General features: G+C 43.0%; 1 protein-coding gene across 1 annotated transcript in view; it reads left to right on the top strand.

Moving 5' to 3' along the window:
* The first annotated feature begins 2790 nt into the window (after positions 1–2790).
* The window catches only part of ank3a (ankyrin 3a), a 105843-nt gene continuing 80655 nt past the window's right edge, over positions 2791–27978 (top strand). The window contains exon 1 of the mRNA XM_073481525.1: positions 2791–2913. Coding sequence (XP_073337626.1) covers positions 2791–2913 — 123 coding nt within the window. The remainder of the gene's footprint in view (positions 2914–27978) is intronic.

Here is a 27978-nt window from a genome sequence, read left to right as displayed (position 1 = left end):
CCCGTGCATCTACATACATGCCGCACATGTACCCACCCCCTGCTCCCTGCCTCCCCAATCCCTCTTCTTACCTCTCCACGCTCCTTATCCATCCATCCTGTTCTCCCTGAAGCCACCCCATTGGCCCTCGCCTAGCAACCGCATGATAATTTGGCATAATGTGACACCCCCTGATGCATGATGGGGGCTGTAAGTCAGCTTCATCCCCCCGCGTGCCGGTGGCTGGTGTTTGGGGTTGAAGAGAAAGAAAAACGGAGAGGGGAGGATGAATATATTTGAGGAGGAGAAAAGGGAATTTCACGCTCGTATCGTTACATGACTGGTGTCCACCAGCTAAACCTGTCATCTGTCCCTCGAGGGTCGTTCCCCTTTTCTCTGAAGCAGCAGTGACCGATCATCTCCTCTCATTCTCAGCTTTTCCCCATATGGTTCCCCCTGTAGTCCGTATGCGCAGTTAGAGCCATGAACAGATACAGTAGATTTTGTGGGAAGCAGACAGGCATGTGATGAGGCAGCCTCTCGGTATCAACAGGACCCCGACAGGCTCATAGGTGCCTCTGACACAGATGCAGGGAAAGAAACAAAAAGATGGCCGCTGCGTGCTCCGTCTGTCTCCACGCTGCCATGTCTGACGTGAACACGGCTGATGGGAAGGACATCCTGAATAAGACGTGTTTTTTTTTCTTGGCTCCCCTCCTCAGTCAGAGAAAATCAAACAGGAGCTTGTGTTGTCTCTCCCTCTCTCTGTGTGGATCTTCTCTCCTCCTGTCTCGCCCTCCTCCCCCTTGTTCTCCTCCTCCTCCTCCTCTGTCCCTCTGTTTTCAACAAAGACCCGAGTGATTTGGTGAAACAAAAGCTCCCCTGGTCCTGTTTGACCTCTCCATCACGATGTCAATGAACCCAGATGGTGGGATGACCACACTGAGGTTAGAGAAGCACAGGACTGAGAACGCTGAAATCAGGGGAAGAGGCATCTATGTCTTTGATTTTTGTTCATTCATTTGTCGCCTGATGGGCACATTCACCTGATAGGTTTTCAGTTTGTCTTTCCATTTATTGAGCTATTGATTCATTCCTTCTCAGGTATAAAGATAGGAATACATCAAGCGCAATGTCAGTTCAGGGGAGGGTTAGGCTGGGGCGGGAGAGAGAGTGTGAGAGGGAGGATAGGCATCAGTCGGCACCCCAATCACACTACAGCCGGGGTGCTGGGAGCCAAACCTGACTATCACCCTCTGAGGTACGAAGTGAAATTACGCGACAGGACATGCAAGTGCTAGCTGGTTAGTAGGTATCCCTGCAACACAATACATTAACGTCTTTAACATAAAAAACGGAGATAACTGATGCTCAGCACTGAAACTACGCGTTTCACATGTAGCTTCATCAGATTCTGATCTTCTGTCTTTAACATAATGTCAGAACCGTTTTTTCTTCACAGTATATTGATAATTTTAGATACGGGGTCTCTGAGGAACTTCTGGGAGCCGGTCATTAGTTTCTGTTCACTGACTCCATTTTGGAAACTAACGTTAGCTACTCACATCCTTTGGACTGCCGTGGACAATTGGAGAAATCCACAGTCCAGCAGCATTGAACAACCTAAATAAGTCGTCCACAGGCTGGTATAGACAACCGAGAGAGACTGGGAAGGTCCCATTTTCAACATCAGGCTACAATCCGCTAACATATGGCAAATTAAAAAAAATGATTAACACATTTAAATTGCTACAAATTGTTACATGGAGGACCCTAATTTTTGAATGTTTTAAACTAAAATTCTTACATGTTGCTCCTTTAAGGTTAGGGTAAGGTTAGGTTTCGGTTAAAGGCAAGTGGCGGCGTGGGTGTCTGTGTGTGTGTGAGTGTGTGTGTGTGTGATATTTGTGCACCATCAGGATCACCCAGTCTCTCCTCCCCCCTCTTTGCCTTCACCCTTGTCCTTTACATGTTCTCCCAATCCCCAGCCCCGTTAGTCCAGCTGGTTATGTGTGTCCATGTATGTATGTCTGTGCTTGATATCAGATAGGTGGGGGGGGTATACAAACACACACATGCACACACACAAACACACACACACACACTCCCTGCCACCATTTCCTTTCCTTTCCTAGCCGGTTCTTCATTCATGCACTCACACTCACGCGGTTGGAGCACCGGGCGAGGTACGGCAGCAGGGACCAGAGCAGAGAGAGAGAAAGAAACATTTAAGAGGACGGACTGAAACAGAGCGTGGTTGCCGTAGTAACCATTACCCTCACACCCTCCCTCACTCACTCACTTACTCCACCTCCATTCTCTCTCTCTCTCTCTCTCTCCTCCCTCCACCTCTGTGCTGGTGATGCTCGTGTCTTCTTTTCTTTCCATCCGGTTTGTCCTCACCTCTCCTGGACGCGCTCCTCTCACACTGCCAGCGGATGACACACGAGGAGGAGGAGGAGGAAGAGGAGACGAGGAGAAGCTGCTGTCTCTTCTCTCCCGTCTTTCCATCACTTTAAAAAAAAAAAAGAGACAGAGAGAGAGAGAGAGAGAGCAGACCAGAGCAACAACCAAAAGAAAGGACACACAGGATATACATATATCACATTCATAAAAGATACCCTACTCTTCTCCATTCTCCTTTTCAAGGAGGGCATTTTTCTTCCCTTTCCCCCCCTTTCCTTTTCTACCCCGATTTTTTCCTCTGAGATCCCGGTTTTGTCACTATACAGCCCTTGAACTTCTCTGGGATTTCAGGTGAGGCACGCGTGTGTAGTGTGTGGTGCTTCAGCCTTTTTTCTATTACCTATCATGGCTCACGCGGCCTCCCAATTGAAGAAGAATCGGGGGGAAGTGGATGTGAATGCATTAGAGGACGAGAAGGAGAAGCGGAGGAAGAGCAGGAGAGCAGCATCCCGGGAACAAAAGAGAAAGGTAACAGACGAGAGGCTGGCTGGCTGGCTGGCTGGCTGGCTGACTGGTGGCTTCATCTGCCCCGCTCCGCTAGCATCATTGGAGCGTGACTCTGTGTGTGTGTGTGTATCTCTACATCTCCCTCAGCTTGACTACCTTGATCAACTCAGCTTGGAGGTTGCCTCATCACACGTGCATAGATTAATGTTGGTGTTTATGTCCGTGCGTAAACCAAGACACATGTGGAGTCTAAAGAGCATCTTTGACCTTGTGAGCAGAACGTGCGTGCTTCTCTTTCTTCACGAGGGCGTCTCTATGTGTATCGTCGGTATGCATGCAAAGTGTTTGTTTGTGCGCGTGTGTTTTTTGTGCACGTGATAGCTCAAAGTCGAAAAAATAATTTCACCTGTTTCTGCGTGATGATCTCAGCTGTCCGTCTCCAGATGAGCCGTACGGACACATGGAGCGTTTTGACTCTTATATTGTGCGTCTTTCGCTAAAAAATACGTCACGAGGGGCTCCCTAACATATTTGGTCATCCTTTCTTGTCTCAGTGGGGAAACGAGGTGGTCAGTTGTTGTCTTCATCCTGTGAAGAATGTGATTTGTGGGCGTAATTCAACCTCATTGTGTTCTTCATACCAAATTAAAAAATGGAGGGAGCTGCAGAGAGTGTGAGGTCATGTTAACACATGATTGAACACATGTTAGGAAACGGGACAAACAGGCCAAATGGCAAGAAACTCCTCTTACACTCCCTTCATAGTTTTGGAAATATGTGAGTGCTTCAGTGGGGTTTTTTGTGTGTTCCTGGCTCGTGTATGTGTGTGTCTGTGTGTCTGTGTGTGTGCTTGGATGCACAGACAGCCATGTATAATGCATATACGACTGATTTATTGATGACAAAGCTTTTCATATGATGGAGGGGGAACTGTAATGCACGTGGGTCGCCCTCCTCTTCCCCCTCCTCTGGCATGTCAGCTCTTTAGTTTGGACAGAACAGTGGTTCAAACTCCTGCAACAGAAGGAGGCATTTAATAAAAGTAAACAGAAAACAAAAGTTCACTTCCAAATCCACAGTTAGGTTTTCATATAAAGTCCTCTCTGCCTGCACTAGTTCTAGTGTTGCACTCTGTGTATTGAATGTGGGGAGATTTGACCGTGAAAGATCTATTCAATAACGGTGACATTTAGTGCACTTTGCGCCCATGGGTGCCCGGTTTTGAATTATGCTGCCCGCAACGTTATTTGACCTCAGCATAGACGAGAGGCGAGCTATCACGGGCCTAATCTTTTCTCAACCAAAACAGAGAAACGAAAATAGATTCATAAGGTCAAGCGAATTCATGTATCAACTTCTCTGTACAGCTAAGTGTGTTTTTAGATCTGTTCACAAGCCCAGAAGTGCACCTCACTTTGTCATCTCCTCTGTGTTTGTGTGCATGCGTGTGTGGGAATTATGTGTCTGAGATGCTGATCTGTATAGGAGGTTTTATAGTCCTTATGAAGGGTCATGTTTCATAGAAGAGAACAGGAGACAGAGATGATGAGGAGAGGAGAGAGGAGAGGGTTGTATTGATTGGATTGTGCACAGCACCATCCATGAGGATAATAAACTTTCTCTTCTCACCTCGGCCTGCCCCGCGTCCTTCCCTCTGTCCTCACACTCTCTGTCTTTCTGTCTCTTTTTTGTCCCTTTTGTTTGTCTGTGTCTCTTTTGTCTCCTCACTTTTGGCTTCGGTTCTCTCCGTTCGCTCACGTATCTCCCTCTTTGACTTTTTTGTATTATTTATTAGCGCTGTTGTTTGGCTCCCGCTGCTCCCGCTGAATAATACACTGTACCAAAACAAAAGTCAAACACTGAAGTTAATTTGTTCGTCATTGTTTACTTGAGAGATGTGAACTTTAGGTCATGGCTGCCGGTCACTCTCTGCCCTCCCCCTCACACACACACACACACACATATTGATACACAGTAGTTGTATTGCTCACACACCTCCTTTGCTGTGGTTTTATTCATTGGCTGCCCTTGCTCGTGCATTGTTTACCCCTGTTGGTTGCCTTCCAGCTCGCACTGTGTCGCACAATACATGAGAGGTGTCAGTGTCATAGAGACACATGATATAAGAGTGGCACATGCAGAAAGACCATTAAGAGATGAGAGGACATTAAAGTCACAGGCAACAACAAATTAATGACTGAAAAGGCTTCATCGCGCGGCTTCAAACCCTTTATTTCTGTCTCGCTGCTAAACTCCTATGGTTTCCTTGGTGCGAATTGTGCAACAAACCGCTTTGACTCACAGCTTTCACGGCTCTACAAAGGCTATATTTAGATGGTAGAGCAGGTAAGAACTGTTTATAGAGAGCACTTGTAAATGCAGAGTGGTATGTCTTCCCATTTGCATTAGTCACCCAGCAGCTGCGTAACTGTATGTGTCAGGAACTGCTGCAAAATATTCTGATATAATACAAGCCTGATTCCCCACTGTTGTCAAACAATATTTCATCAGAAAACAGTAATAATTAACCTAATTACTTTGGAGTGTTGTGTAGCGTCAGTTCATTTATTAAATGATCTGCCAGTCAGTCAGCTTGGCAGTGATAGCAGATCCCAGTCCTGTGTTTTGAGCACGAGTGGAGCGGAGACTTTGTTTCCATTTGCGTAACAGATTGTAGCTATAAGGTTACCAGAAAATATTGTTTATATCGCAGTTTAGCACCTTGTTTACATTAAAATCAGAATATAACATAACATGCAGTGTATTGACACGTTGGCTGTTTCACTCCCTTGTTCATTCATTCACTTCTCTCTCTGAGCAGTGAATTGAGATTTTGCACTCTTATTAATCAGGGATAGACTGATAAATGGTCAGGCTGATTATAAGATCCCATATTCAGGTTCTTTTCTTTCATGGCTTTATTTGACAGGTCAGCTTTAAGAGAGAGGGAGGAGGACATGCAGCTACCAGGGCACCCCAGGAATGAGTGTTTTTCTTGTCAGATTGCCAATAATTTAAATTAATTTAAACATGTGCTACTTTGGCACTGATGCCAAATAGTAATCAAGCATTAATCATCTGAATATACAAAGTAACGAGTAGCTGAAGTATTCAAAATGAATGTAGTCGAGTAAAAAGTACTTTGTCTACCCAAAAAATGTAGTGGACTGGAAGTACAAAGTAGCAGAAAATGGATCCACTCAAGTACAAATACCTCAAAATTGTACTTAAGTATACAGTTGTACATCTCTAGTTATTCTACAGTTTGACATTAAGATTTTCCTTTTCACTACAACTCTAAAGGTTCAAAATATTTGTTATTGGTCTCCTGGATTTACCGAAAGTAAAGTACAAGCCGCTGACGTCACTTTTGTTTGTTCCGTCTTGAAAATCTTTGAAGCCACTATGAGTAAATATGTTACACTCAGAGGGTTGTATAGTAAATAGGGAGTGATTTTTGGGTGCAGATGTCGTAATTGAGTATCAAAAAGACATTGACAACGTACATGTGACGGAGATGAGGAGTAGTTCATCGTGAGGCCTTTTATCTGACAGTCACGGGGGTGTCTGGGGAGGGAACCCTGCCACAGACGCCTAACAACTTTGTGTAGTGTGTGTGCATGTTTTCCGATGTGTATCGTCAGGAAAGCGGCACAGAGGGAGATAAAGGCTCTTACCATCAGCAGCATGGGAATAGTGGGATGTTAACTGGAGAGAGACAAGGGAAAAGAGAAGAGAGCACACCTGAGAGAAAGTCAGCGAAAACTCAGTCGCCGCAGTGGTCAGATGAGCGGGAAACCCCCGTTACACTGTTACATAAATTCTCCAAGCTGCTTTACTTCTAATGACATTATCTAGAGCCAGGAGCCCCCAATGGATTCCCTGAGAGAGAGCGCGAGCTAAGCAAAGCACAGGTTTCCTGCTGCCGAGTCCCAGTTTTACACATCGCCCTGTGCGTTGCTACAGTACCTATTGTTTCTCTCAGAGATTATATGGGCCATGTGCTAGCTTTTTTTTTTCCTCAGTCTAATGTGATGGTCTGCCAAGGAAATTCTGCACCCGTTTCCCAGCTCTGTGCACCTGTGCCTTGACTGTGTTGAAGGCCTGAAAGCAAAACTTACAACGGGGAAAGCGAAATTTGATCCACTTCATTAAAAATTCCAAAGATCACTGGCACGTCCTGCTCGTCTGTGGCGAATGTCATCATCATTTATCTCCATCATCACCGTTCATTAGAGGTTAGAATCCGGATCGCAGTAGTGAATCTAAAGCAAGACTTTGAAATGACTGCTGGAAGGCGAATGGCAGTGTTGAAATTGGATTTCAGCCCTGCGCTGCCTTCAGAACAAGCCCATGGCAACAGAGTCTGCCCGGCCCTAAGAGGAAAAGCAAACCGTGGGGAAAAGAGTCATCAGGCTGCAGGCAGGCAGGAAGGGAGAAAACATAATATCAGTGCATATTTTAATAGATTTCCCTCCTGTTTTTCTGTCTCTCTTCTCCCTCCATTTTCATTTCTCTCCATTCACTTTCTGGTTTGGCTGAAACAAAGCCGGCACGCGTGTTGCTTCCCTCCTCCTTCCACCCACCTACTCCTTCACCGCCTCCCCCTCCCCGCCAGCCCATAAAAGATGGAGGTTAATGAATTCGGCGCTCATGCATGCCTCAGCTAATTGCATTGGCATTGGGAACTCCTCCCAGTATTACAAAATGTTTTCACCATCAAGATGGCCACCGGCTGGACGGCCGGTAAGCGTGACTTTGAGGAGGCTGCCAAGCTTCTGTGAGACGAAATAATGACAATTGATGAAGCGTTTATCGCAGTTTTATTTACTCAGTGTGAATGGGATGTGCGTGATTTAGTCAAATAAGGTTAATCAACCAAGAAGCTGTTGACCAGTTTGTAGTAACACTTTGCTTGTGTGTGTATGAATCTGAGAGTAGGAGTAGTCATCAGTCAGAAAAGCTTCAGTGGTTCACATCCACTCATCAAAGTGGAGTGAACGTCAGACTGTGAACAGTTTGAACTCAACTCAACTCAACACGTAACTCATTCACTAAAGGGACATCGGAAGAGAGATTTGTACCTCGATCCTGTCCTTTGAGACTTTCACTGAAGGCCTTGTTAGTGAATAAGGTATTTTATATTCCTCCACTGTAGAGAATGACCGTACTCTAAAATCTCTACTGTCTGGAATTTAAAAAGAATTAAGGCTTGAATACAAGCCAAGCTCAGACTGCAAGGAGACTGATTTATCCCTGATTCAATCGAAGGAGAAATCCGGTGTGGGACCTTGGTCGGTGCTGACGTTCAGCCAACAATATTCGGTAATGTGACAGGTTTACAGATCCAGTCTTACACATCCTGAACTGCTTGCAGAGTCAGCCAGCACCCGATAATTTCAAACAAGTTTGATATTCAGAGGCTAAAGGCTGGATGATTATGTGAGTACTTTTTCATGCGGGACCACAACAGCCATTAGCCAATAGGAGAGACAGCTGACAGTGGTGCCAAGCAATAGTAAACCCTCTGGCCCTTGAGGCTAACGATAGCTAGCATGCTATCGTTGACAGAGCTTTCAAGGGGAACAGCCTGTGTTGACTGCGTCTCACCAATCATCCAGACTTATTTAACCTTCTGCTTTTGTTTATCCTCACTGCAAAGCTTTACTACAGCAAATTGTTGCACCGCACCAGTCTCTGTTTTGTTTACATCTGCTTCCCCATGAGATCTCGTAAGATGGTGCATCGCTCCCTTTGGCACAATAAATAAAAATATCCTGAAGCCTGTGATGCGCCATTATTTTCCACTCTTCTTTCGTGTGCATGTTTGAGAGTAGAGAGAAGAACAAGTTTACCTCGAGCGACAATAAAATGATAATTCAGCAGTCCGACTTAATGAAATCAAGTTTAAATTTCGAAGATATCCACTTGATTTGACCAACTCAGACTCAAATAAGCTTCAGACAAGCTTGCAAATACATTTTCGCACAAAAACAAGACTGTGGATTTTGTCCCTTGGAAGCATATGAGCGGGATCTATTAATGGCCTGTATGAAGAGGAGGAATGGCTGCAGTGAGCGAAGCCTGGTTCAATGTGCATGGCCACCTGACAAAATCACAACTTTTTTGGACTAACAAGGCCTCCAGTTAAAGTCTGAGTAGCGAGGATTGATGCATTTAAATGTCTCTTTGTCTCAAAGTGAATGAGGATTATAACTTTAAGGCTACAAATAACCCATAATGCAACACTCTGTAAGAGCCGTTGTTCTCAACCCCCACTTTCTCAAATGTAATCCTTAGAAAAAAAACAATCTTGTGATTTATACTCAAGCCCAAAATGTCAGCAGCACCACTTTAGTCCACTGAACTAACTCGTGATCCTTTCTGACACACTGATCAAACCTACAGACCTTCAGACCCAGAAATAACACCTCATAAATCTTGACAGTGTTATGTGGTTGTATCTTATGATCCAATCGCAAACACATTATGATAGAGGTAAATCAGTCTATTTCACTGCTCACTCTCGTATTAAACCTGAAGCCCTGAAACATGCAGGATCCTCCGATGGGCGACGCAGCGTCCTCACTCTACTGTATGCCGCTGCTGCTATTGTTCTACATTAGCGCCAGTCTCTAAGGGGAAATGAGAGCGTGTAATAAGGATTGTTCTAATTATTGATCCACCACTTCAAGGGTCCTCACTGAGCGCTACAGCTGGGGGATGGTGTGTGTGTGTGTAGTGAGTGTGGTGATGGGATTTCTTTAGGGAGCTTTCGTAACTGGAAACCTGTGTATGTGGGGATTTGTTTGTCCTACTGGGAAAAAAAAAATCCATGTTGTCTCATTGCGGTTGGTGGTCTGGTACATCTTTTTCCTTTTTTGTGCATCAGGTGATTTAAATTGCATTCCACGCTACAGTTTTACATCCTTTTTACAGTCACATGGTCGCTGGCTAATGTGTGTGAGTGTGCACTGAAGAGTCAGATGGAGAAAAGCGTTGGGATGGAGAGATTGAGGTAGAATGAGAGAGGAAGAGATAAGGACTAATAGATGGAGAGGGAGTGTGAAGGGAAGGAGAGAGTGAGCGATAAGAGGAAATGTAGAGAATTAGAGAGGCAGGAAGAGAGAGAGAGGAGAGAGAGCATGATCGTAAGCCTAAAGGTCATTTGAAGGTGAGTGGCGTCTTTCTTGCCGCTCTTCAAATCCACGTGCGCCCTCCCTCCTCTTCATCCATCTTGCTCCCTCTGATCTGGTGGCACTACTGGATTGGATTTCCTATAATAACATGTACAAATTCACATTTCATGTATTTCCAGTGCTAATCCTGGCATTTAAACAAGAGAATGCCATACAAGGAAGATTTCACTGCCTTACATCTACAAGAACGAAAGAGAGGAGAGGAGAGTTTAATCCTTTCTTTTATCTAAAGATGTCAAAATTAGGGGATGCGTGATTTACACTGGACAGGAACGACATATGAAACTAATTTTATATGAAACATATTTCATATGTCAGAAATGAATTCTTTACATGTGAATTTTTTGTCATTTTTTCATTTTGCATGAGGAATTATCTGGGAAATAGATGTCCGTACAATGGCTTTCACATGTGAAATGGCGTGTTCTACATGTGTTTGGTTCACGTGCGTTATTTAGGCGTAATTGGCATGTGCTATAGGATCTAGAGCTAAAATAATTTGTGGATTAGTGGATCATCAGAAAATCTGCAACTAATTTGAGAACCAATTAAGATATAAATACATTTTCTTATATAAATATAAAACTTTCCTTTAATTCTGCTTCTCAGTTGTGAGGATTTGCTGCTTTTCTTTGTCTCATGTGATAGTAAACTGAAGATGTTTTAGGTTTTTGAAAAACAAGCAATATCAGTCATCAGTCATCAGTCACAGCAACCATTAACTGAGGAAATAATCGGCAGATTAGAGCTGCCTGATATTGGAAAAAAAATGACATTACAATATATTGGTTTGCGATATAAAAAAATACAGGAATTCTCCCAGAAACGCTGTTTTTGGAATGAATTAATGATTCTTGGTGATTTTGTAGGGAGTGCATTTTATCAGAAAACCCAAGTAGGCCCTGCTTTGTTTGATAAAATTGCCAAAAATAATAATTGTAAACAAATAATTGTCTGTCGCTGTGCATGGAGAGCCTGAATGCCACTCACAGTCAACAAACTCCTGGAACCCTTATATCAGAGTTAAGAAAATGAATATTAGACAGACATGTCTTGTAGATTGGTCAGGGAACCCTGCAAATTTTGCTTTAATATCAAGCAGCAAAAAAGCTGTGGTAAGACGTGTTGCCTCACTTAACATCACACACATGTGATGCTGAAACAATACATTGTGCAGCCCCATGGCAGATTAATCCATAATAAAAATAACTGTTAATGTAAAGCAGAAACAATATGCTGTAGCTTGCGGCTATAAGAACAGAGAACATAATATGCATGTAAATACATAAACCAGTGCTTGTTGTGTAATTGTGCTGCTATACAAATTAGCTGTATGTTCATGCAACACAATTCATTAATTTTGTTTGCATCAGAGACACGATTGCTGAATCCTGCGTAGTAACAGAGGGTGAAAAGTCCTCTCAGCAGCATATGGGAGTGCATTCTTGTAGATTTCCTCACTGGAAATGCAAACTGTACAATCAGATGTCCTCAGAGGCTGCAGGATTATAGTTCAGGTTTCTAGCAGCCAAATGAGAGCAGATGTTGGAGAGAAGCATCTCCGACGCTGCTGCATCGCAAACTGTCAGACGTGGACTCACCTCCATCACCCATCTCATTTAAACAGGACCGACTCACCTCTGAAGGGTGAGACGGAGAGGAGTTAGTGCAGTTCACCGTGAGATTATTCACACATAGTTACAGATACAGTAATGCTGCTTAATGATGTGATTATAGAGCTGAATGGTATGTAAGGGGGGGAGGAGGGGGAGACTAAAGACAGAGGAGAAAGAAAGAGGAGGTGATAAGGGAGCGGAGACCTGATGAGGCGAGGACTGAGGGAGAGAAAAGAGAGGCCATGGGGGAGGAGCAGGTGTGGAGGAGATGCAGAAAGGAAGAGAGGGGAAAAGGTGACATTCTGAAAAACAAGGAATAAAAGAGAAAAGAGACGAGAATAGAAAACTGGACCACAGCTGATGCTGGGGTTGGTGTTTGAGAGGCAGCAGAGGAAGACGTCCGAGGAGCAGCTCTCCCTCTCTTTCACCTACTTTTACAATAATGCTTCTTTTCTTTCTGCACAAGTCACAACTCACTGTTCACTGAAGCAGCAGAGTGTGTGTGTGTGATTGTGAGAGAGAGAGAGTGAGACAACGCCTACACTCGTGCTACATCACACTCATTAATCCCCTACTGTGCATCCACGCCAGACCTCTTCCATCAGGCTCTTAAACGCGCCAAATGGTGTGTCACGGACATGTGTGCATGTGTGCGTGTGTGTGTGTGTGTGTACATTTATGCATATATGGCAGGTGCTCCTCATACACTCACAGATAAAGCTTATCCAATTGCAATGGTGCTGTCTTGCTCTCTCACGCACACACACACACACAAACCACTCCGTTGACCCTTGGGACTCACGCCTGTACGGCTTGATAATTACTTTCTTTCGCTCGCCCCCACCTCCACGTCCACCACCACAATGCCGTTTCCCTGTCCTCCACTTAACCACCTGCCACTCCACCAATGCATGCAGCGATAACTGGAATCACGCAGTCATCAGTTTTGGTGTCTGGCTGGTTTGACAACAATGAAAAGCACCCACATTTGTTTAATTAAGAAGATATTTGTGTAATAAAATGTCAGATTTTCTACCACCTCCGTCAGCAGGTCTGGATCACGTTTTCTCCCCCAGAAAAAGCCTCTGTCCCCGGGCAAGGGCAGGAGCGTGTGGTCCTGGCCTTTTGGAGCTCAGAGGCTCTGGAGCTGAGGAAATGGGCTGTGTTAGGACAGATCGATGGTAATCACACCTCCCCACAGTTGGCTCTCTCTCTCTCTCTCTCTCTCTCTCTCTCTCTCGCATGGGGGGAGGGAGAGGGAAGGACGGAGAGAGGGAGGTTGCAGCAGGGGGTTTGGGGGGGTTGCATACAGGGCTCCCTGGGGAACAGAAAAACGCCCAGATTCATGATTAGAGGAGATATATTCACCCCACCCCCGCCCACATCTACCAGCTCCAAAACATGGATGCACCCCTCTATCTGAACATGCTCCAATCTGATTTACAGACTTTATACTTCCATACCTCCATCCCTTCTGCTCTTGTTTCTCTGTTATGGTTATGGTCAGTACACTTCTTCTTCTCTGAAAAATGTATTATTACCCTCTGAAGCACAATAAAACCTCCCATGATGTCCAGCTAATAGACTCAGCTACAATACCAGCTCTTAATACCACTTTGTCACAACATATAGACTCTATCTTTTGCTTTTGGCCCCCGAGGGAAAGACTCCATTGCACCTTAAAGGAGGTAATTTAGTGTGAAAAGGTTGCGGTCTTTATTGCAGTGTAATCTTTGCATGGAAATTCTGTGTGCGGTGAGTGTGTGTGGCCCTGGGTGTGCTGTGTAGTATAGTAGGAGGTAAAACAAGTGGTGAAATGATCGCTTTTGTCATCTGCTGGCTAGCAGTGTACGTCTTTAAAGCAAGCCTTTGCAGAACGCAGTTATCCAGTAAAATGCCGGCTGATGGGGAAAGGTTGGTTGTAGCTCCGAGGTTGCATTGGTATTCTTTTACTCAGCCTGTTATGTGTCATCAGTGGAAAAATAGACCTTTAGACAGTAGAACATGATACACAGACACACACGCACACACACCAGAGAAGTACAGTACTTGGCTGCATTTCTAGTGTTTTTATTAACAGTTGTGCGCACGGCCAGAATAGAAGCGAAGCATTCTGTCTGCTTCACGTTTGATACTGAATTATTCACTGGCAGCTTTGCCAAACATGTTTGGACTGTGTTATCAGTGAACACTCACAGCATATTGAGGGAGGGAAGTGTATTTTATCATCCCCATGAAGAACTGTCCTTACTGAAAGATGGCTGAAGCAGAATGACACAACCTGGTTCACTGTGGACTTACTGTACGGTGGATTTAGAGAGGTCAGAGAGGATTCCTGCTCCGGTTTGACAGAATCACAGTGTCAAATTGTACTATTCAAGGGTGAGGCTGCTGGGGAAAGAGCAAAGTAGTGATTTATATCATGCCTATATATTTTTAAATCCACAGTCTCCCCAAGAGTTTGGGGATTTTATTTATTTATGTATTTATTTATTTTTACTGTTTTTCAGATTTCTTTTGTTTTTGTTCTACTCCCATCCTCGACCTCTTCCTGGGTCACCCTCAGGGATGCACAAAGTGGATTTTCTTTTGTTACCAATAACCTATAACCTATAAGGACCGGCTTCTCAAGGCCACTACTAGTAAAATAACCAATAATTTCACATTTTTATATGAGATATGCCAACCAACAAATGTCAACCTTGGACGTATCTGTGGCTTAACATGAAGTGCTAACATTATATCCTGGGGACTGGGCTGACTTTCCAGGTGCAGCCATTTGATGTCGTAAGCGAGACAACAGCGTGCAGCACTTCTTCTTCTTCTTCTCTGTGTTTATTAACAAATTGCAAACCAACTTACGAGGAGCATGCTGCCACCCACTGTGTCTAAGGTTGTAAATGCTGCACTTGTTAATCAATGAAAGCTATTTGGCTTCAGATTATCAGCTATAATTTCACTGATACCAGTATATCACCAATAATATACATATCCTCAGCATCGGGCTAATATATGTCGTACATCCCTATTTGTCCCAACAGTAACCAGAAGGGAAAAATCAATGACTGCCCTCTGATCCAAACCATAATATTATTACTGTATTATTGGTATTAAAGTACAGTAAAACGTGGTTTTCTTTTTTAATTTCTTATTAAAGGTGGTTTTTTTGTTCTTTTTCAGTCAAACACAGGACTTATGTTTGATCCCAGTCGGTTGACGTATACTATAATTAGTGAAGCCTGCGGCTTTAATAATCTCTACGTTGTGATAAAGTACAACAGATGTTGGTGTTAAGGGCACTAATCAGTGTGGGTTAACATCAGAATTATTGCAGACTATTACTGGCTTATTTTCATCTGTGGGGGTAATTTTCTTTTTCAAAGGCCCTTTGATACTTTTTTATGTATGCAGGCCTAAAAAACATTATTTTACAGTAAAGGATTGGTGCCAAGAGGGGTATTGTCTGTACATGTTGTGATATGAGGTTACCCTCAGGGTAGAACAGGTATTCAGGATTGATGCTGTGCTCTGGCTCTATGTGCCCCCGGAGCCCACTGCTCCTGCCAGAAATCCATCACTAATACAGTAAAGCAAGGGCAAAAACACAGGAGTCAAAAACACAGGAGGAGAGGAGAGGAGAGGAGAGGAGAGGAGAGGAGAGGAGAGGAGAGGAGAGGAGAGGAGAGGAGAGGAGAAACTACAAACCAGTCAAAGTAAAAGTTGAAAAGCTCCATTCAAGATGTGGCAGGAAAAAGAAAGCTACACTATAATAAGGGAAATAGAGCTGAAACAATTTTTGCAAAAATTTGCAGCAACTATTTTAGTTATTGATGAGTTTAAGTAATTCTTTCAGTCAAAAATGCCAACAATAACCCAGTTTCAGCTCCTCAATTGCGAGGATTTGCAGCCTAATATCATTTTAAACTGAACATAAACAGAACCAAAACCATTTGAAGACATCACATTTGGCTTTATAGGTGATTGTAGCTGACTGGGATGTGGTTTTAGCTATTAAAAATTCCTAAAGATTCACTGCTTCTAGCCTCAAAAATATAAATATTTGCTAAATAACTGATTCCTACATGATAGTCAATTGAAATGGTCGTTTTGGACTATGGTTCAGACAAAACAATCAATCTAAATGAGTCATCTTGGGCTTTGGGAAATTGTGACAGACAATCTTCAATATTTTCTGACATTTAATACACCAAAGAAGGGATATATTGGCTGATTAATCAAGAAAATAATCCGTAAACTCATCAGCAATGAAAATAATTTTGCGGAAATGAGTCTTGCATTTCATGTTCCTGGAATAAAGAGGGATGTGTCACCACTGAAGCGCTGCTAATGTTAAACGTAAAGCAGCGATGATGACTGTTATCGCACTGATGATGGAGGTGAAACTTAATCTTTGCTCTCTCAGCTTTCACCTCACACACTCATTTCATTACCAGCACACACTCAGACATAACTGAGTCACGGCAATTTCTCTCATTTCCCATGCGGTTATTAATTTTTCTACATCACCACTGGATGGATAGCCGGCATATTATATTCAGTATCGTTTCCTTCTTCTTCTGGTGGTTCTTCTGTTTGCTTCATGCACCCATCTCGTTGAAAATAGAAAAGCCCTACAGCAACTTCCAGTGCGCTCCCTTGATGATGTGTATCGCCATGTTTACAATCTCATACTGGATATTTTGGGTTTTCCTCTCTGGTCTGTCTCATCTTTGTTTCACCATAAATCTATAGTAGTAGAGTAATCCCACGCTTCCTACCTGAGGGGAAGTGAGTAATCACACAGAGAGCTGCAACACTGCTGATAGTGTCTTTGTTGTCACGTTGTCACTGTTTTAGATTTAAGATCCATGCTTTTAAATCCTTGTAGGTTTGAGGTTAAACCCAACTTTATTGGCATATGTTGTATAGTAAATAAGTTCAATAAGTTCAATTTTATCTTATTAAGGGTAAAATTCAAACATTGGACGGTTCCAGCTTCTCAAATGTGACGATTTGCTGCTTTTCTTTAGGTTTTTTGCGCTTAGTTGTAGCTATGCACCCCCAATACTGATCCTCTAGGCAGAGATCAAGTATTGGCCAGATATAGGGCTGCAACTAACGATTTCTTCCCAAAGTGATGTGTTCAAATGGCTCCTTTTGTCAAACCAACAGTCCAGAACTCAAAGACTCTTCATTTACTGTCATAAAAGACGAGGTAAAGCAGCTAATCCACAATTTTTAATAAGTTGAAACCAGCAAATATTTGACAGTTTTGCTTGGAAATTGACTGAATCATTTCAGATCGATTATCAAAATAGTTCACAATTAATTTTCTTTGCTATACTTATCGATTAATTGGCTAATCATTTCAGCTGTAGCCTGATGTGACTGATGAAATTAACTGTTTCCAGTGCATTGCCATCCCTGGTGAATAATATTGTGTATCTAAATAAGTTCAGCAGAGTGAGATAGCTGTTTTACAAACAAATAAAAATGGAGAAAAGAGTATGTGCAGGTTCCCTGACTTCAGGTATCAGATTCGGAGGGAAAAAGTCTGAGCGCTGCATCCTGTCTTGGTTTGACAAAACAAGGAATCTGACGACGTCTCCTTGTGTTCTGGGGAAAAAGTGAGCATTTCACTTTCTTTTCACAGATTAATCAATAATGAAAGTCATCGCTCGTTTCAGTGTTGTACTGTAGGATTTTATCCCACAGGTTACTGTGAGAAATGATGTCCCGCAGTATTAAAAGTAGACACTTCATTGTCCTCTCTGTCCATATGAAGTTCTGTCTAATCGCACACTTTGCTATCTGTCAGCATCAAGGCTTGATCTGATGCACCGAGACGCAGCAATATGAGTCAGGTTGTTGTTAGTGTTGCTGCTGACTAGGTTGCTGTCACCCTGTGTGTGTGTTTGTGTGTCTGAGTGTGTGTGTGTGTGTGTGTGTGTGTGTGTGTGTGTGTGTGTGTGTGTGTGCTGACTGGTATGTTGTCAGCTGTGTGTCAGCCATCTTGACACCCACAGCGTACTTTTAACTTTTCTGGGACCATCTCTTCTGACAGCCAAATGGCCACTCCAGCCGTAGGAGAAAACATGGACACACACACACACGGGCACACACACACACACACACACACACACACGGGCACACACACACACACACACACACACACACACACACACACACACACACACAAACGAAGTTGCTGAAGTGACCAATTAGAAGAAGTGTTGGAACTAAGCAGAAATGACACAGAGTCGACAACAACAGAAAAAGCTGTGCTTGTTCTTCCTCCCACGGGGTCATCATGACTTTTGCACCATTTAAGTCTTAACCTTTATAAATCATTAATATTTATGATTAACTATTGGTTTAGAATGGACTTAAAGGTCTTGAATAGTCGCTCACATCACATTCTGATGCGTTGGCACAATTGAGATTTGGCTGTTTAACACAATGTCACCATGATGCCGATAATGTTATGAGTCGTGCACCAGCTATTCTACATCATGTGTAGTGAGGCACTGTGGTGCAAATGGCTGATTGAATGGGCGGCGTGTAGAGATGTGTGTGTATACCCTTTGTCTAAATGCGTGTTTTCCGCATGTTGTGTCTTTGTGCTACAGCTGCACCTTTCTGGTTGCATGTTAGTGTGTGTGTGTAGATTACATACATGTTAATGTTATACGCAGGAGACACTTCAAGGTGAGCTGAGTGCGGGGGCGGAGACTATACGGACGTGACTTGATCATTTGAGTTGTTGTTGACGCATCACGGCTTCAAAGCTTCCCTTATAGGACACATAGCGGCCTTTATGTTGTGATGCTGACCTCAGTTTATCTGCATGTCTCTCCTTCCTGTACTGAGGGAACATATATGCAAATTCACCACAAAGTAACCAGCAATGTAAGAAATGTGTCATAAACATGTCAACGGCTGAAATAATTTCAATAACTCAGATAAACAGAAAATCGTTTGCTGAAAATCTCTGCTGGCAAGAGTTGAGAGCAAAAACACAGAACAGAAAAACAGGAACACTCAGTACGAAAAGAGAGATAAGATTAGACTGCTGAATAAAAGGAGGTACAATTAAGAAAAGCAGAGTCCACCTCAGTAAAGAGAGCAGATACAGAACAATGATGCTGAGCTGCAAAGAGCACCGTACTCTGTGTGTGTCTGTTTATGTGTGTGTGTGGGATGAGAGTGAGAGACTGTGTGTGTGTGCTGCTCTTTTGGCTGCTATAGCCAAGCTAACTGACTGTACCCATCAGTCAAGGTTGTGTCTTATTATAGGTCATTAGTCTCTCTGCCTCCCCAGCTGCCGACCTTGCACGCTACCTGCGGCAGCTCACTATATGTACACACAGTAGGCAAAACGAGTGTGTGTGTATGTGTGTGTGTATTGCACTGCACAAAATGACTGCTTACTGTGTGTATACGTGTTGTTTTTAAGTGTGTGCGTGTGTGAGCACACGTGGCTGCAGCCTTGATGAGCAGTCAGCTCCGGCTGTGTGTGATGGATGGACGGACACGGGGGGTCAGAGAGGGTCAGCCAACACACCCTCCTACAGAGGGGGGCGGGGAAGGCACACAAGGATGTCAGTCACAGGTTTTAGTGCTACAGGACTCACGCTGGTCCGAAGTAAAAGTGCTGCCACCCACGATAAAAAATTGTCTGCCGTGCAGGACAATAGTCCCGACTGCCAGCAGTCGTTTACTGGTTGTTGCCTTTTACCAACTCTGACAGTTACACAGTGATGTGCAAACCACAGTGTATCACCAAGTTCTCACCCAGATATTTGACTTATCGTGTATGTAATGCATTAAAAGGGGTTCAATACTGAGTGTCCCCAGCCAAGAAACAGTCTGGCACATTACCCAGAGTAAGTGTCAGTTCAGTTTTTGTACAGAATAAACAACCAAGGTATAAAACGTTTATCAGTGACTTTTAGAAATGCTGGTAGGCAGCTGCTGGCTTCAGACTAGAGCTGGGAAGAAAGAATGGAAAGATAATTGCTGGCCGTTATTCAAGCTAAAACGTCAAATATTTGCTATTTCCAGCTTCTTAAATGTAAGGCTTTGCTGCTTGTCTTTGTCATTTATGATGATTTTTGTAAATGAAAAGTCTCTTGGTTTTGAGCTGTTGGTTGGACAGGAGAAGGAATTTCGAAAACGTCACTTATTGCTCTGAACAATTGAGATTCACAATTTCTTTTGACATTTTATAGAATGTAAACGATGTATTGTGTCTATAATGAAAATAATCAGTAGTTGCAGCCCAGTTATTTGTTTCTTACAGTCTTTTTGCTAAGCTAAGGTAACCCTCTGCTGGTGGTAGTGTCATATTTACATACATGAGTGTGGAATCAATCTACTTATGAAACACTCAGCAAGGAAACAAGAAAGTGCATTTCCCTGGTCTGAATTACAGTCTTCAAACATGTATTAGTGCACTGAGAGAAACCACAATTAGACGTGTGTAGTAGTTTATCATTGTAGTGGTTTTTGTGGATAATGTGCAGCTTGTATAATGGTTTTCAGTCTGGTATAATAATTTGAGCTGGTGTGCACGATGATGCTAAAGATACAGTGCGGCTTCAGTGGAGAGTTTTTCTTCTTTCTTTTCCTGCCATTTCTTTGAATTGAGCATGGTATTATGAAGGAAAAAGCACCTCCATTAACGTAATTATTGCATTGTGCTTTGTGAACTGGACAGCATCAGACTGAATAACCACTGATGGAAAGCTTGCACAGTCGCACTAACCATCCGCTGAACCTTTAGCCAGTTGACAGCTTGTATCCGCTAAATAAACCGCTGTATTTACACCTACGAGTCTGTGCAGTGTAACAGCTGGAACCGCCAAATGTTCACTTGCACGATGGTCAAGCTGTTCTCCAAAATACTCATCCTTGTGTTGCGTGAGCCACGTGAACCGGAGTGCATCCTGAGCCCGCCGGTGTAAAGCGACGTCTGTGTTACTGTATTACTGTATTTCAGTGGATCAGATTCATGTTGCAATAACCCAGAAAGGAGAAGAGGGGGGGAGACATTCTGGATCATCCTGTACCCCCTCCCTTCATCGATTTCTGCGTCCCGTGTCCCATGTCCCATGCTAAACACATAGAGAGACTCTGCTCATAAGCATAGCCTGCATCAGAGTAAGAGAGAGACAGCAGCAGAGAAAGCTTTTTTTATTTTCCTGCTTTCCTTTTTTTTTTTCTCCAAGGTAGTCACATGATCTGACTTTCAGGGCCATTCCTCCTCATGTGTAGGGACTAGGATTGTTGCACTGACATCTGCTGGTGTTATTAATCTAAATGAGTTGCTCCAAGCAGACAGACTGAATGGCCATTCCCCTGCTCTGTCCCCCTTAAATATATTGAAGTCCTTCTCCAGGCCACGCTTGACCCGGTTGACCCTTTGAACTCTCGTAACTCTCAGGGATTGATGTTGTCGTTTGGTCATGGGATCATTATTGCAATAAGGAGCCTTGTATGGATGAGCTTTTGCTCCTTTCCGAAAGTGAATTTCAGATTTAAAAATCTGATTTAAAAATGGCGTTTTGCTACTGAAGAAGTCCTGCAGGTGTTCTGGGTTTTCTTTGGGGGAAATTGACCATTTCGTCGCAGCAAATCGCAGGAGAATTTCTTCACTCTACACACCCACGGTGCCTGTCTTGTCGCCACGTTTGGGGAGTGCTGCTATTATGGATTTAGGCCTCCCCTTTCAACAGCCTATTACTTTGTGTTGCCGGAGGGGCAGCTGGCTGTTTCAGCATCTAATAGCCGTCTGTTTGCCAAGCAGAAACGCAAGCAGGATCTGAAAGACCATTACTCCAGTATAGTAGGCCATAACGTGTAATAACCTCTGTATTTGTGGAGGAGGGTTACACGGATTTTAGAAGTGTAAATGAAAGATCAGCAGTTGTATTGGTGAGCGTGTTGGACATTGGATAGAAATCCCCTTTCACTCCCATTCTTCCACTTCTTCCTCCTCTCTCAGACATCCTCCATGTCTGGGTGGAGCATTTGGTCCGCTTGGCCCGGAGTCAGAGGGTGATCACGGAGGATTAGAGTATTGTCCCCTAATTTTAACATGTTTACTGAGCCATCCGTGTGCATGTGTATGTTTAGTTTAGATCCTTGTGTGCAAGTTTGCGTCTGCCTGCATGTGTGTGTGTATGCGTGCGTGCTGTGTGCAGACCGAGGGGGGTTCAGGGGGGACAGATGGCTCGTGGTCTGCTCTCGTCTGGTGCTCTCCGGCTGCCAAAGATCAGGCGAAAACAGTTACAGCGCTCTGCACTTCATTCAGCCCCGCACGACACGCCAAAATAACAGACCTTTCTGTGTTTTATGGATAGCTTTATGAGCTATGAGTTTAAAGTGGTATGGTGGAAGCCACAGAAATGACATTTACAGCAGGTTTTGTTTTGCTTTGCTGACAGATTATATTTGACAACGAATGTCTTGTTTTATTCTTTGGCTCTTTGCTTTGGGAAATCCTGAGTTGGAAGATTACAACATAGTTTACGACTGGCACAGAGCTGCCTTTGTGTTTATGTGCCGTCTTTCAAACTGTATGTCTCTACTTTAATAATTCATCAGGGGGATGCCTGCAACTGCTTTTTCCCGTTCTCTCAGTTTAAAGGTATCTTGAGCAAGTGTGACACTATTAAACGCTATCCCATTGATTTCGAATCACTGATTGTCTGTGTTTTTGACAGCTAAAGAAGTTCAAGTTGAATGTACGGCTGCAGGATATATTTTAAAAAATGATTGTTTTGACAGATATTGCAATTTTGATATCTGTCTGATGGCCGATAATGATAAAATAACCGATAAATGCACATTTTTGTATTTTAAAAAGATGTTTCTAAGCTGTAGCTTATGCACACATGAAGGTAAGAAAGGCTTCTTCGTCTTCTTCTTCTTCTTCTGTGTTCATTAGGTTGGTTTGTTTAGTCACTGAAAGCAGTTCGGCTTCATATTATCGGCTCTATTTATCTGCTAGACATTTCACAGATACAGATAAATAGCAGATAACATAGATTTCCCAATATCTGGCCTATAATATATCAATCTGATATATATCATGCATCCCTAACTAGCAGTAATGATTATTTTTGCATCATAATTTTCATTTTAAGTGGAAAAAAGCTATTAAAATCATGATAATGTGACATTTGTTGGGCTCCATATGTTTTCTTACACCTGGAGAATAAGATTTGTAGGCCAGGACATCTCTGCAGCACGATGGTACAAACTTTTACCTTTACCATTCTGTGATTTGGATATTGCACTGATATCGCGATTTCAATAATATTTCGGTTACTTGTGAAGCCAAAGTTGAATCCAAACAAGACAACAGAATCATTTTTGTTCTTGTCAATGAAGGCAGTCAAAGTTCTGCAAGTTTTCCATACAAATGAATGCACGGTCACACCCTAGACACAGGAGGTGATTTGCTGGATGTAAGAGCTCTGAGCTAAATGTGTTTCCCGGCCATAGCGGTTTCGTGCGAAGTGATAATGTGGACAAGAAGCTTTTAGACGTGGCTTCTTCCTCTCCATAATGTCTGGAGGACAGCCTCTCTGTCTGCTGTAGGAGTCTCAGCAGAAAGATAATTATCAGCACACACACAAATACTGTACACAGTCGCAAACACTCAATACCACTGTAGATACAGTGCTGTGTATCTGTGGTAGATCCATACACACAAAAATGTATTTTGCTGACTTAAATGGCTGGTACACAGACACAGACAGAGACACTAAGGTAGTGTGTTGACATAAATTGCCAACAAATAGGACACTGGAAAGGTAAAAGGACAGAAAGACTGGCAAAACATCATTGGAGGCACCTTCAAGCTCAATTATACAACTCTGAAAGTCATCTAGACTCCAATTTAACCATGCCCTGTTGAATTTAGGAGGCAGATGGACATCTAGTCTCTCACTTACTGTAGCCCAGCTGTGGTGCTAATCCGGTGGAACAGACAGGGACATGTAGAAGGCCAGAATAAGCTACATGTGTGTTGCTTGCACGGATACTAAGGTGTCATCAGGTAGTTTAGACGTGAACACAGCATAACACAGTCTGTAAACCGACTGTGACGTCTCCCACTGGTTTGTGGATTACTGGTTTGAAGCCTCTAGTTTGGCATTCGTTTACGGCCGTCGCCATCTTGATTTTTTGGACGAGAAGTGATGATATTTGGACGAGATGGTGGAGCTGGGGATGATATCCTGGTGAGATCTGACTGAGAATACAAGGAAACACAATGGTAGTGACTAGTCAATCACGAGGAAGCATTCCCTGCCTTAACATCTATTTTAATAAAAATGGGACCATACTTTACTAAATGAACATCATGTTGTATTGGACTTTAAACAGATGATAGAGACCATAAACTTGTTGGGAAAATGTTAACAGAGGGTCATTTTCTTATAAGCTTACATACAATCTGACTTATTTTTGAAACCAGTGAAGTCTCCCCCTGCTGGCTATTAGAAATAATGCAGGTTTAAAGCGCTTCAACTTCACTTCTCAGACCTGGAAGCTCTGTACATATTTTACACAGTCAATATCTGTGTCTGTAACACACATGCAGACCAACACAGAGACCTTGATGGGGGAATGCACCAGATTTAGACATATTGAATGATGCTGGTGGTATATGGCAAAGACAAAGGGATGAAAACAGAAAGAAATACATAAAGTATAGATGGATACAGACAGTGGAAAGAAGGATGAGAGGGAGAAGAGACGGATATACTGGTAAGGAATTGATGGTGAGAGAGGTGGAGGAAGATGATGGAGAGAAAAGGAAAGGGTATTCTCAAAGCTTTTTAACATCTGCCCCTCCGTTGCAGCCATTTCTATTCCACCAAAAATGAATTTGAACAAGTTGAGGGGAGGAATGGAGTCATGATCATCAGTAATGGATGTCAGCAGTTGATGGAGTGGTTTAATCATGCACCTCTGCATACTGTTTTGAAAGAGACTTCAAGAGCCATTTTTCTTGTCTGCTGCAATACTAACAGCACAGTCATGAGGAGGTAGTGGAGGAAACAAATTACTTCCTCGGAGCGAGCTGGATCTCCTTCCTTCATTGGATCAGTGGTAACAGATACTCTGAAACTTAAACTGGCATACTCAATCCCGTGATTAGATTAATTATGTCGTAATCAGTTCAGGCTGCTCAAGTTTATTCGACACCCTGAGAAACAGAAGAGAGACAAAATTGACAAGAAAAGAATTGATTGATGCTCTTGTGCATGTATCTGTGTGTAAAGTGAGTTAATGTGTCCGTAGCCGTCGTTCGCCATCGTGTCTACATTACAGAATCAATCCATGTGTGCCGTGCAACAAGAGGAGCACGTGGCTGTAATCGTCCTACACAATCTTCTTCTATGATGTCACATTAAAAGCTAACTTAATTTGAGTTTTTGTCAGGGGCGAGAAGGAAGTAGGGGACCGAAGTGATACCAGCTTTTTGTTCTGTGAGCTTTTGCCTTATTCCTGACCCGACTTTCGTTGACACATTTTTCCCACACGCTCATTGAAATTCATAAATATATGTGTCACATGATGTACCTCGCTCTCTCCTCCGTACAGCCGCACACACACACTCACAGCAAAAAACTCATCTCAATTTCAGCTCCCACAGCTCTCATGTGCTACCTGCTGTTCACACAAGATTGACTCTTATTATTGGGAATAGTCATTTCAGTCCATCTACTGAGTAGTCATTTGCATTTTTATGTCCCATTACTGTATCACAAAGAGTGGGAACTCACTCATAAGAAAAGCGAACTGGCTTTTTGACACAAAAGGTGTTTTAAGATGGTTTATGGACTGCTCTTTAGTCATTGCATTGAGATGGATTCACTTCTCAGCCATGAGAGTTGATATTGATCACTGAAGTGATACAAAGGCTAATTGTACCTTGGAGGTCTATTTGGTAAAAACTAGCCCCTAGACTTTGTGATTAGGAACGAATCTGTGTCTTCTACTGATTTCATAGAAATTCACAAATTCGTTCATTAAGATATTAAGTAACTGTAATCAATATTGTGATGGTTCAAATGACTATATGTAATGTGCAAGAGGTCGCTTGTAGTGTTGAACCCAGTGTTTTATCTACCCAACTCTCCATTTCTCCTTAGCTCTCATGAGCACTTTAGTGTCTTTCAGCTTATTGTTTTGGTTTTCATGCCCACAGCACAACTGTTTTTTAAAATGCATTCATTCTTATCACTTTTAAAGCTTCATTTTCTTCAAATGTTAAGACTGGCGAAGAATTAAGGTGATACAAGTTTGCAGTCGATTCAATCTGATTGGAGAAAAAACATTTAAAAGCCTTTCAACAAGCTCTGTTTTGAATTTGTTATCCTACAAGTGCTTTATGAATATAAACAACCAAGTGCAGGTCTCGACTGACGAACAGAGACTGTTGACACAGTGATGAGTCCTAAGGCCATCACCTGATATGAATCTCAAAGCGCCACGACACAAAAAACACCTCTCTGTGACTCTTAGGTTATGTTTTACATAGTTGTCATGCAGGAGAGTGTCCACCAGAGTCCAGTGTTTGACTGCTGAACAGAGTGTGCTGCAGGTCACACTGAGGCTGGACGAGGAAGAGCAGAGGGGAGAGGAGGAGGAGGAGGAGGAGGAGGAGGAGTTTGATGTCTCTGACTTTGTGCCAGATTTAGCTAAACTCTGTTATGTTGTTTGGTTTCCTTTGGTCTCTTGTCACTGTCCTGCCCTTCTTTTTTCTAGCTCAGTCTGTCCCTCTGTTACATCTATATGTCCTCCACTTATGTTCTGTTTCTGTCTCACTCTCCTTGTCTCTCATCCTTATAACCTTCCCATTGTTATACTCACTATTTTCTGCACCCACCTTCCTTTTTTCTCCTCTGAGCACTACCACCCCCCTCCACTTTCCTTTTACTTCTCCTCCTCCTCCTCCTCGTCTCACCTTTGCTCTCCTGGAGCCTGTCTTAGGGTGACTTTTTGGCGGGACAGCTATTGATCCAGAACGGAGCACTAGTGTGTAGATTTCACCTTTACAGCTGACGAGTCAGTTGGATGAAATCCAATGCGACATTTGGGTTCTCCACACGTCAGAGTCAGCCTTATTGTCACTGGTCCTCCACAGTAGAGAGACAGGAGACCTCATGTGTGCAGTAGAGCTGCAACTATTATCGATGAAAATTAATCACCAAATATAATGAGATTTTAATAATAGTGTCATTTTTCAAGCAAAAATGTCCACATTTTATATGACTAAAAAAATCAATCGATTAATTGTGAAGATGATTGGCAGATTAATTGATAATCAAATGGTTAGTTGTAGCCCTAGTGTGCTTCAGTTGTAGATTTCTAATAAAGTAATAATATTGATTCTGACAAATACAGGTCAGCCAAACTGGTGGTGCATGATGATGCCTGAGGTTTGCTCATTCATTCGCAGCTACAGTTCAGTGGTTCACCTATTTTCTTCTTCAAGTTCCCTCCCTCCTCTCCTCCTCGCCTCCTCTTTTCTACCCTTCCTCCCTCGCCTACTTCCTCTCCCTCCCCCCCTCCCTCCTCCCCAGCGGTTTCATGTCCCAGGTGACAAAGGGGAGCTGTGCCCTTGAGCGTGCTCCGTGCAGCAGGAGCAGTAAATATCCGTCTGCTGGTTGTGTGCTGTATGTTCTCCACAAATATTGAGGAGACTCCCCTGAACGAGGCTGCCGGGATATTTTACAGCTCCTCTGAGATGGTTGAGCTCGCCTCGTATAGTCTGTGAAACCAGGAAAGAAAAGCCAGCAGGGACACAAATGGATAAGCCCAGAGCCATTTTTATTCCCTTTGAATATGTCAGCATATCTGTTTTGTTAGGGTTGGATGTCACAAGATTTATACAAGCCTGGAGCAAAGAAGGGCTTCTAAGAAATATTAGAGTGTTTATGATTAGTATTCTGTGGTATCACACAGTGCATATTGATCAAAGAAGCTCTTGTTGGGCAGTAAATCAATATACTCTAATCCTGTGGTCTTAAATTTAGTAATTGTAATATCAAGAATTATCTTAAATGTTGCTTATTTGCAGTAATGTGTTTTTCCAGGCTTATTCGAGTGCTGTAGCTCAAAAATGTCAACCATCAACTGTTGTCTTTCCCGTTTTCATATCACAAATTATATTGAAAGTGCCTCCTAAAGCACTTATCATAATGACTGTCGACAATGAGTATTGCTATTTCTGTTTGGAAATTTTATCT

The sequence above is a fragment of the Pagrus major genome, chromosome 15, assembly GCF_040436345.1.
Source record: "Pagrus major chromosome 15, Pma_NU_1.0".
NCBI classification, from domain to species: Eukaryota; Metazoa; Chordata; class Actinopteri; order Spariformes; family Sparidae; genus Pagrus; species Pagrus major.
Note: the sequence above shows the minus strand (reverse complement) of the source record. Positions and strands in the feature narration are given on the sequence as shown.